The sequence below is a fragment of the Microtus ochrogaster genome, unplaced genomic scaffold (assembly GCF_000317375.1).
Source record: "Microtus ochrogaster isolate Prairie Vole_2 unplaced genomic scaffold, MicOch1.0 UNK110, whole genome shotgun sequence".
In the NCBI taxonomy this organism is placed as follows: domain Eukaryota; kingdom Metazoa; phylum Chordata; class Mammalia; order Rodentia; family Cricetidae; genus Microtus; species Microtus ochrogaster.
The window spans coordinates 341,952-353,014 of NW_004949208.1; the positions used below are offsets into that span (position 1 = coordinate 341,952).

General features: G+C 52.8%; 1 protein-coding gene across 1 annotated transcript in view; it reads right to left on the reverse strand.

The window, feature by feature from the left end:
- The window catches only part of Faah (fatty acid amide hydrolase), a 20,209-nt gene that overhangs the window by 2,599 nt on the left and 6,547 nt on the right, over window positions 1-11,063 (reverse strand). The window contains exons 2-11 of the mRNA XM_005371484.2: window positions 7,614-7,727; window positions 5,518-5,652; window positions 5,190-5,323; window positions 4,896-5,102; window positions 4,644-4,684; window positions 4,312-4,436; window positions 2,957-3,082; window positions 2,466-2,563; window positions 989-1,088; window positions 712-752 (exon numbers count right to left, since the gene is read on the reverse strand). Of these exons, the coding sequence (XP_005371541.1) occupies window positions 712-752; window positions 989-1,088; window positions 2,466-2,563; window positions 2,957-3,082; window positions 4,312-4,436; window positions 4,644-4,684; window positions 4,896-5,102; window positions 5,190-5,323; window positions 5,518-5,652; window positions 7,614-7,727 (1,121 nt within the window). The remainder of the gene's footprint in view (window positions 1-711; window positions 753-988; window positions 1,089-2,465; window positions 2,564-2,956; window positions 3,083-4,311; window positions 4,437-4,643; window positions 4,685-4,895; window positions 5,103-5,189; window positions 5,324-5,517; window positions 5,653-7,613; window positions 7,728-11,063) is intronic.

Sequence of the window (11,063 nt, forward strand, 5' to 3'; positions counted from 1 at the left end):
ATCAGCATCAACATCATATCAGCATCAGCATCAACATCATATGCCCTGCTCTCACCCCTTCTAGATCTCACTCAACCCCAGGGGATCTCTGAGAGAGAAAATCAAGGCCCTGCTGTCTAGATAGAAATATCCAGGATTTCAAGGGCTACAGCTGGATGGTTTAATGACTTCACAGCCAAGACAGCACTAGACCAGACCTGATTCCTCATGACCCTTGGCCTACAAGAGAGGGTAGGGCTATCAAAGGTCCTCAATACCTAGAGGTGAGAGGAGTAAGTCCAGAGATGTCATACTGGAAACGAGCTGGCTCATGTCCTGATTTTGAAGACCCAGCCACCAAGGAGTGGGCAGGACCAGGTCCAGGACAGGTCAGTTCAGATTCCTAAAAGCCTTTCCCGTTTTCCCCTGGTACCCACAGTCCCCAGACCACCCCAGCTCGGGCTAACCTTTCTGGTCTGTTTCCCTATGCTTCCGTCTATCTAGCCTGTCCTGCTCTGCACTCGGGCCCTTGTCCTCCTGAGGATCCAGAACCCTCCTAAGACAGGATCAGGGCCCCCCACCGCGATGGCCCCAAGTCGAGCTCTCTGCCTAGACACCTCAACTTTAGGACTTATTCCCCCCAGAGGCTTTCCAGTCAAAACCACCTGGATGCAGACAAGACCAGCTGGGGAAACACAGGGGTAGGCATCAGGGTATAGGAAAAGTTCTCACCGAGGCTGCATGCTCTTGAGAAAGGTTGCCAGTCGAGGAAACTGTACCAGAACAGACACAGGGTCAGTGACTGGTCCTCTATGCCACCTCTTCCATGTCCTCCCACCTCCCAGGTCCGGGTCACACCCCTTTTGACAAACAAGTTTGCTAAAGACCGAGGGACGGGGAAGAGAACAGTCAGGGGAGAGATGAGGCCATGCCTGGCCACACCTAGAGGCCACGAACATCATAGGATGGAGGCCCAGAGGCTGCATCCTTGGATGCCTGGAGCTCTCACCAGAGGCTTCAGCAGGAAGCTCAGCAGTGTTTTCAACCACACGGGTATCTTCAGAATTAGGATCAGGTCCCCCAAGCAGGGATCCACAAAGTCGCCTTTGCTGGAAGACAAAAGGCCTAGGTAAGGTGCTCCGCTCCCCCTCCCCTCCTCCCTCCCTGATGACTGCAGTCCTGTGGACTCAGTGGCCCTACCCACCTCCTGCCTCACCCAGCTCCTGTGGTATTTAGTCGTTTACTTGACCTCTTTCCAACGCACACTGTTTCTGCGGCTCGCTGGGCTACCCACCCCTAGTAGGGACCAGGAGGCAGCCCTAGGGTCACCAAGGACTGAGGGAAATGTCTCCTTAGGCATTTTCTGTTTAGCACTGATGCCAGCCTACATTTAGAAATGGGGCTACATGACAGGCTGCCCAGGAAGCTTTTCCTCGTCTGGTTCAAAAGCTCGAAGAAACCTAGGAATATCTCATTCTCGGCTGGATTGAGAGGCAGTACCTTTCTACTGATGCCTCGGCAATATTTAGCTGCTGGGAAGTTGATGGGGGGGGGTTAGCTGGCATAGTGACATACGACAGGCTGAGCCGTGGACTGAGCAAGGCTGCAGGGCCCAAGCTGAGCTACAGTGAGACCAAGGAGCAGGTTTGTTGCCTTGGCCAGCTCAGTCATAATGTCTCCAGGAGGTACCTGTCTCAGGCCTCTGCAAACAGCTGGCAGGAACTGCTCTCTGGCAAGCCTCTTAAGTGAGTCTGTTCCACACGCCCAACTCAGAAAAAGGGAAATTGAGGGTTGAAAAGAAAGAATTGGCTCAGGAAAGGTTGGTGCCCATTCTCAACCCCTTTCCTTAACAAACAGCAGGGAAGGTTGGGCGGTGTAGTGGCACATGCCCTTAATCCCAACACTTGGGAGGCAGAGGCAGGCGGGCGGACCTTTGTGAGTTCGAGACCAGCCTGGTCTACAAGAGCTAGTTCCAGGACAGGCTCCAAAACCACAGAGAAACCCTGTCTCGAAAAAACAAAAAAAAAAAAAAAAAAAAAAAAAGCCTCCCGTTACACTGTTACCCTTCCATAGTCTCTAGTGAGTTACCTACAGGCTCAACTTGCACAGCTAGGACAGCAAGGTCCCTGCCCAGAAGCCCAGATCTTCCATGTGTGCTGCAAAGGCCTGTCCTGGGGATGGTCAACGGGGCCCAGCTGCTCGCCCTGGGTTTGCACATGTTTTTAATTTATTGTATTATTTTATGCATCTAAGTGTTTGCCCGCATGTATATCTGTGCACTGTGTGTGCCTGGTGCCTGCAGAGGCCAGGAAAGGGCACCAGATGCCCTGGAACTGGAGTTACAGACAGAAGTGAGCTGCCACGTGAGTGCTGGGAATTGAATCTGGATCATCTGGAAGAACGTCCCGCGCTCCTAACCACTGAGCCCAGCCTCTCTGCACATGGTTCTGATTCCACCCTACATCCTGAAGCCCAACAGCACTCACAAGTTCTGGAGGAAAGTGTGGCCACCGTCACTGAACAGCCCACCTGCGGACAGGACCTCCAGAGCGTAGGGTATGTTGTTTGGCAAGAAGGGGACCAGCTGCAGGGATTGAAGGGTATATTACAGCCTTCGGTTCCCGTAACTCATATGCTACCCCAGGGGCCATGTGGACGATCTGTGCCACATGATCACAAAGTCAGCCTTACTGACCCATGACATCAGGAGAAGACTGGAGCCACACATGAAGCTGTCTCAGGATAATCAACCAAAACCCACTGGCCCACAGTCCCAGACATCGTCGCTCAGACATCGCCCAGCACAGGCTAAGCCCTCCATCCACTACTCGTCCCGGTCCTCCCACCTCGGCCATCTTTGCACTGGTCTCAGAGAGCCAAAACTCTCGTCCCAGATGGCTAAATAACAGGGAATGAAGGGGCCTGGGAGGTCCATGGGTATCAGGAAGGCTCCCCCGGAGGAGAGGAGATGCCATACCGTGTGGCCAGCAGCCTCGAGACTCCGCTTGGTCTCCAGCACGGCCCTCCTCATGGCTGGGCTAGGCATGGTATAGTTGTCAGTTTCATAGTAGCCCACCCGCAGGGGTCTAGAGCTTCTGTAGACCTAGAAGCAGACGTCAGAGATAAGCCTGAGCGAAGAGAATGGCCCACGCAGGATGCTTAGAGACAGGTCTCTCAGTCAACCGCAGCTACGTTACAAGCTGAATACCCCTAACATGTTTTCCCCTTCAGTACCACCAAACCCCTTCACTTCTAACCCTTTCACAAGATGCCTTCATGGTGACTCAGAGCAGGAACGAGGGTTCTCAGAATCCTAAGAGGGAACTAGGGCTACCCAAAGACTGAAGCCCATGCATCCTGAACTCTGAGCTGAAGTTCTGTTAGCTGCCCTCGCTCCTGTGAGAACTAGTCCAGACCTCCAGACAGGGGCCTCCCACCTCTCCCCTCCCCTCTCAGAAGGGGTTCAGGCGAGAGCTGTCTGAATCTGTCTGCTAAGAAAGAAAAGCCACACTGTCCTTCCCACCCACCCAACTCCTAAAAGTACCGACGGCCTCTTCAAGGCAGCTTCACAGAGACAGGGCAGAGGCCAGCATGGGAGAAAGAAAGGCTGGACTGCTGGAAGTGGAGCTTGCATCCCACAGTAGACATGACACACTGCTTGTGTCTGCATGCCTCCATTGTGACCACCCCCAAAAGCTCTGTACACAAATACAGACAACCTCCACGGTTCTCCTGGTTCCCTGCTTCTCCCCAGCTCACCAAGACTCTGGGTCTCTCACTCAAGCTCCTCCTCTTTCTGTATCCCCCTTCCCCAGCCCCATCCCTAACTATCACATCTAGCCCAACTCCAGATTGAAAGATCCACCTAGGCAGGCCCCACCCTGCCCTTCCCTCTTCAGGCACTAAGAAGCGGGCTCCCCAGCTTCAGGGAGTTAAGCTGTTCAGTCCCTTCTGATCAATATTTGGGAAGACGACACTTCACACGGCTCTCAGCTCATTCAGCCTACTTGCCACGGAGCCTATTTACTGGGGATAGGGGCAGGAATACTGCAAGAAACGCTGCTATTTCCTAAGAGCAAATCCAACCCAGGTCCAGTTTCTTTCTGAGGAGTCTCTGAACCCAACTAATGGTCCTCAGCCACACAGGCTAAAACCCCAGAGGTTCCAAACGCAGGCACGGGCACCACCTGGTGGCTAAATGTGGAGTAGCAGCTGCCCCAGGCCTACCCTTGCCACAGGAGAGGGTTTTCCAGTCAATCCTTCCCACACCGGCTGGGTTCTAGAGTTCACTTCCCTTGCCCACCTCCCACCTCCACCCCCACCCCCGCTCACCTCCTCTCTGAAGGGCAAGGGGGGAACGGTGGGGTCCAAGCGGAACAGGTCCTCACACAGGAGGGCTTTCAGGCATAATGCCAGGCTTTCCACATCTCGGGCCATGGGGCCAACAGAAAGCTGCACTGTAGGGAAGGGAAAGGAAGGGAAGAGCTCTGGGTCTGAGTAAGGACTGGCCTACGGCTAACGAGTAAGAGCGAGAAGGGACAGTGGGAATTAGCCTGGCAATCAGATATTGCCCACAGGCAAAACGTGGGTGAAGGCAGATCAAGATGAGCCCCTGCCCCCCCCCCACCCTACAGGGCTCCAAGAGTGTCCCAGGCCCCACTCACCTGCTGTCTGTCCATAGACACAGCCCTTCAGGCCACTCTTGCTGGTCAGAAACACAAGATGTTGGAAACAAGCAGCGGCCACTCTATCCTCACCCAAGCCCATGCCCCAGCTCTGAACCCCCAGCACTGGCAGAGAAACCATGCACAGCCAGTGATATTCAACTCCTCCCGCACCCTTACAAATACTGGCTAGTAAATCACTCCTGGGTCATGCATGCATGAGGGGGTTTGAAAGGTCAGTGCCCACCGTACCTGAGGCGGTTCCCGGTAGGCTTGAGGCCACAGATGCCGCAAAAGGAAGAAGGGAAACGGATGCTGCCTCCAATATCCGTGCCTAAGCCCAGAGGGGAGCCCCCAGATCCAATGAGAGCCCCCTCGCCTCCCGAGGAACCACCTGGGCTCTTGGAGGACTTCCATGGGTTCAGAGTCTGACCAAAGAGTGGGTTACTGCAGTCAAAACTGGAGGAAGCAGCAGAGAGTTAGCTCAGGCCACGTCGACAACTCTCCTCTGTCTACTCGCACTTCACCCAGCTCCTAAGGACCAACCTTAACATGGACTGGGGGACATTGGTGTGCACAAAGGGCACGGCGCCCTGCAGCTTCAGCACCTGCACCACCACACTGTCACCCTCCGATGGCACCCCCTCATTCAGACTCAAGCCCAGCGTGGAGTCTTGGCCCTTCGGGGAGAGATGGGTATAAAGAAGACACCATGGTGGAGACAGGACCCTTCAGCAGCTCAGGGACACCCCCACCACCAGCACACTGGCCAGCCCAGGCCTCAGAGGTCTCTGGACCTGAGGCATCCTTTAAGCCCCCAGAGCTGGATACAGAGCAGAGGAAGTACGGAAGGCTGACACCAGGGAGGGTGTACCTTGTAGCTGAAGCATTCCTTGAGGCTCACAGGGATGCCATAGAGCAGGCCCTGTCGTGGGGCCTGGGATAGCTGAGTCTCACAGTCAGTCAGATAGGAGGTCACACAGTTGGTCCCCTTGTTCACTTCCCAGGCCTAGGGAAAGGGAAATGGACACAAAGCAGAGGAAAGGCAGCTCCTCTCTTTAACGTTTCCCCCCTTCTACACTTCCTACAAGGGAAAGGGTAACCAGAAACACGGCTCAGAGGCAGCAGCACAGAGGATGACCTCCGGCCCAGTACCCACCCTGCTTCACCCAGGCTCTCTTAGAGAACGAGACGCGGGGCCAGGCCAGGCTAGGGAGTGGGATGCTGTCCTCAGAGGCACTCAGCGGAGAATGAGCTAGAAGACCAGTGGCCGCTGCTCCCATAATTGCAAGTTCTATCTCTGCCCAGGGAGATAGACGGGAGGCAGACACGAGCAGACCTCCACATCAGGTTATGCTGGGAATCAGTCGAGCTAGACTAGACCCTGGCACTCCATCCTCTGCCCTGTGGCAGGCTCACACTGGGCCAAGTCGAGCTTCCCTTTTCCCCTGGGACTCTTGAGTCCCACAGATGATTGACCTCAGTAAAGAAATAAGGGTTAGGCCCAAAACAATGACAAATTGACAGCAGACCATCTAGACCTTCAAGTCACAGGCCTAGGGTCCCAGGGGTAGAGAAGGGAGACACAGAGTGACCTCTCCTGCTCCTGGGAGACAACCAGAGAAAAGAGTAAGTTGTGTGGTCACACGCACAACCGCACAACCGCAGCCATCAGTCACCGGGCCACACAAGGCAGGAAGGGAGGAGCCTACGCACAACAAAAAAGCTCAGTTGTAAACTGGAAGTGCAAGGGCCACCGAGGGCTTGGTAAGGAAGAGTGACAGCCTGGGCTGAGGCCTGGTGTCTGTCAGTGACACTGGCCTACTTTCTCCCGCCCACTTGGATGCTGTCCCTTCAAACACTATCATCCCCCACCTCAGCTCTGACACTGATACTCACCTACTCAGGGTCACGCTCACAGACACAACACACTCAGAACGCATCAGGATGTATATAGTCTGTCTTCCTCTTTTTCTCTTACATATATTCCCTGAGCACTTCTTAAAGGAAAGAGAATGCATGTGGCGCTAAGGATTACCAGCAAATAAGACACTTTCTGTCGGGGCTCAAGAGATGACTTCGTGGGAGAGAACTTGCTCTTCTTCCAGAGAACCCTAGCTTAGGTTCCAGCACTCACGCCAAGAGGCTCACAGCCACCTGTAATTCACATTCCATGCCACCCGACACCCTCTTTGGCCTCCAAGAACATCTGCACACATGCACATTCTCCCTCACACACACGGATACACATACTTTAAAGTCTTTAAAGAATTAAAGAACAATCCCTATCCACAGGGATTACCCATGGAGAGCCTGGAGAGGGGAAAAGTCGAGCCCTGCCTGTGAGTAGACAGGGAGAGGGAGCACCCAGCAGGGCAAGGGCAGGGGAGGGCTTGCTGGGCAGCATGGAATCCATGACCTGGGAGGTGCAAACAGAGGGGGGAAATCCCAAGGAAAGGGAACCGGTGCAAAGCAAGGCAGACCCCGAGCTCATAGTCTCCAGTCTCCACCGCCTGCACTGCTAGGGATGAAGATCTGGACCCCCAAGGCCTTCTGAACTAAAAGGGCACCTTCCCCGAGGCTGCTGCTGCTGCTGCTGCTGCTGCTGCTGCTGCTGCTGCTGCTGCTGCTGCTACTGCTGCTGCTGCTGCTGCTGCTGCTGCCGCAGCTCACAAAGGGAAGAGAGCAGTGAACAGCAAGGTGGCTAAGGGGGAGGGTGGAGAGAGACAGAAAGGAACAGAACAGACTTGGTGGCCAATGAGGTGGAGGCGGGAGAGAGGGAAATCTGGGCTGGAAGCCAGGTTTCAAGCTAAGACAACATGCTCAGTGTCCACACACACACCACGCTGGCTCCTTCCCTCCCTGGTAGCTCCTGACACTGAGATTCTACCATGATCCGGAGCAGGACAACCCAGGCCAGGTTTTCCCCACAGCCTGTGCAAAGAAGGCAGGGGCTAGCCTAGGGCTTACCTTTCCCAGGTAGGTGAAGAGCACAGCCTCCGGGGACAGCTCCCCACTGTGTAACTTCAGTCCTAGTTGGGACAGGGGCAAGGCCAGCAGTGCCTCTGAGTCCAAGTCAGGGTTCTGTGGGGAACATATTCCGTCAGTCTTGCACAGGTGACTTTTGCCACTCAGTCCTCAACAGTAAACAAGCTCAGGCTCACTGTCACTCTAATAACCCTAGAGAAGGTACCACCTAGAGCTCTGACACCAGAAACCACCCTAGGTGGGCTCTTGGTGTCCCAGACCAGTGCAAATGTCATCTCGGGAAGTCTGCTGGACAGGAAATGATGAGGGACAGGGTGTTACCCGGACAGATTATTGCACCATTAGACCAGCATCCAACACAGCTGCCTAAAGCCTGCCATGCACAGCACTGAGTGTTTTATTTGTTTGGGTCCCCACCCCTACTCACGGGGTTATTCATTTTTTATTTTCTTTTCTTCTATTTCCGACAGTTTCTTACTATTATATAATGCATTGTGATCATATCCCATCCCCCATTACCTTCTCTTATTCACCCACACACACACCTGTTTGACCTTCTTCCCAACTAAGCCTGTTCCCACTTTCTTCATGGTATTCTGTTTGGTTTTCATTTGTTGTTGTTGTGTGTGTCCAAATCATGTTCTGATTTTAACAGCCATGTCATACATATACAGAAGTCAGTGCTTTTATAGTGTCCCTCACCATCCTTTGGGTATATTTTGTTTTGTTTGAGATAGGTTCTCACTATGTAGACCAAGACAGCCTCAAATTCAGAGATCTGCCTGCCTCTCTCAAGTGCTAGGATTAGAGATTTGCTCCACCACACCTGATTGTATTTGTTTTTTAAGAGGTCTCAGTTATCCTGACCAGGTTAACCTTGAACTTTCAAGATCTTCCCCCCCCCTGTCCCCAGCCCCAAAGAGATGAGCTCACAAGCTTTTGTTTGGTTTTTGTTTTGGTTTTTGGCTTTCAAGACAGGGTTTCTCTGTGCAGCCCTGGCTGTCTTAGAATGCAGAGATCCACCTGCCTCTGCCTCCTGAGTGCTGGGATTAAAGGTGTGTGCCACCACCACCACTGGCTGGATTACAGGCTTTTCAACACCATGCCTATGATACTCCATGTCTTCATTAGCTCTTACTACCATTCCCAATGTTCAGATTTAGAGACTAAAGCTAAGAGAAAGGAAGTGCTTTGTTTAAAACCACAAAGGTAAAGAGTGGGGCTGGAGAGATGGCTCAGTGGGGAAGAGTATTTGTGGAGGACCTGGGATTGGCTTACATGATGGCTCATAGCCATCTGTAACTCTAGTTCTAGGAGATCTGATGCTCTCTTTTGACCTCTGTAGGTACCAGGTATGCATGTGGTGTACATACACAACTGTAAGCAAAACACTCATAGACATAAAATGAAATAAATCTGGAAGGAAGGAAGGGACGAAGGGAGGGCGGGAGGGAGGGAGGGCAGGCGGGCTGGAGGGATACTCTACCCCCACCAGCACAGCCATCCACAGCACACAAGCCCTGGCAGGGAAGTGAATCAACAAGAGTCCCATTAAAATGCTACGTTAGTGGCTGAAGACCACATCCAAAGGGGGATGACTGACACATTCATTTCTAGACAGGTATGAAGGGCCTGCTCTGAACCTGGCCCCACGCGCTTACGCAAGACGAGGAAGGAGCCGCGAACGAATAGGTAGCTGTGTGGCTTAGCTCTTTGTCAAGTGGACACAAGCTGAAGCCATCTCAGAAGAGGGAGCCTCAGTGGAGGAATTACCTCCATTGGATTAGCCTGTGGGCATGTCTGTGGGGCATTTTCTTAATTAATGAATGTAGGCAGTGCCACCCCTGGACCGTGGTCCTCGGAAAAGCCAGCTGAGCAAGCCATGGAACGCAAACTAGTACATAGCGTCCCCCAAGGTCTCTGCTTCAGTTCTTGCCTGGAACTCCTGCCTTGGCTTCCCTCAATGATGGGCTATAACCTGTAAGCTGGAATAAAACCTCCAACTTACTTTTGGTCATACCGCTTATCACAGCAACAGAAAGCAAGCTACGACATATCAGATATGAACAGTAGATAGTGAGGGACTGAAAGAATAAAACAGGGTGTGGTAGAGAGTGGCACCTGGGCAGAGTGGGAAAGAATTGCTCTCTGAGGGAGGAGGGCTCTAAGGCACACCCACCTGCCAGACCTCCAAGGCTTCTTCCGGTCCCTGGGGTCAGCTCTGCCTGCAAACACCCTCCTGGGCCCTCCTCAGAATCAGACCAATGAGTGAACACTGAACTACCTACCACCCCATTGCTCAACACATCCTCCATTCCTGCTAAGGTCACCAGAAAATCGCTTGTTACCAGATCCAAATACATAACTGTATCGTCCGTCATGCCTCCCAAGGGTCCTCAGAGGTATCAGGCCACATACCACTCTCTTCAGAGTCTCTCAGATAGAAATACCAGCCCTGTGGGTCCCCCGCTACCACCTCTCTGCTGCTCCCAGTGCGATTCAGTCAGTCAGTCAGTCAGTCAGCAAAGGAGCACATGAGAGGCCATGCATACGGAAATAAACAAGAACGCAAGGTTCCTGCATTCAGGAAATCAACATCTAAGCAAGCAAACAAGACATTGGTAGGCAGCTTGAGGTAAGGCAAGATGGCAGAGAAACAGTCTTGGTGGAAATGAGGATGCTGTTGTAGATGGATGGACAGTCTACCTGATGAGGTGACCTTTTAGCCATGACCTGAAGGGTGACTCCTCCAGGTTCCTCTGGTACTTGTCTTCAACCTCTGAGGCCAGAGAGGGTTTGCCCTCCTGGCTTTCACTCTCTGAGTTCCCGTCTGTTCTGCCTGTCCCATGCCTCCTGATCCTCCACCAAACTCCGCCTAAGGCAACTGCCCAGCTGAGCATGCAGTGAGTTCCGTCCTTTCTTCTGTAATCACTGTCTCCCACATTTTCAACATGGCTCCACCTCAGTGTGCCCCAGGACCCTCAGACAGGCAAGTCCTTTCCAGCTTCACCCTTTCCTCCCCAGACTACCACCCTGCTAGCCCTGCCCCTGTGACCCATCCTTCCTGCCAGGTCTATACAAGGGCAAAGCCCAACCTGGTCTACAGAGCGGTGTTTCAGAGTCAGAGTGAGCTCCTGAAGGTGCTTCCAGCCACGATCTTATCAGACGACCTTTGGATCAACATTCCCTCACACTTCCCGTTCACCCAGACACAGCTCCGCCCAACACCTGCCCCAACCTGGGAACCCATTCTTAATGCCAAGGAGCACTTCCCCAAATCTGTTAAATGATGTAATACTTACTTGGGGTTTTTATTCTTTTAATATAACCAGCTACAGAAGAAAAACACAGATTCACGATCTCTTCCCAATACATAACCCTAGTTGGATATATATATATATATATATATATATATATATATATATATACATA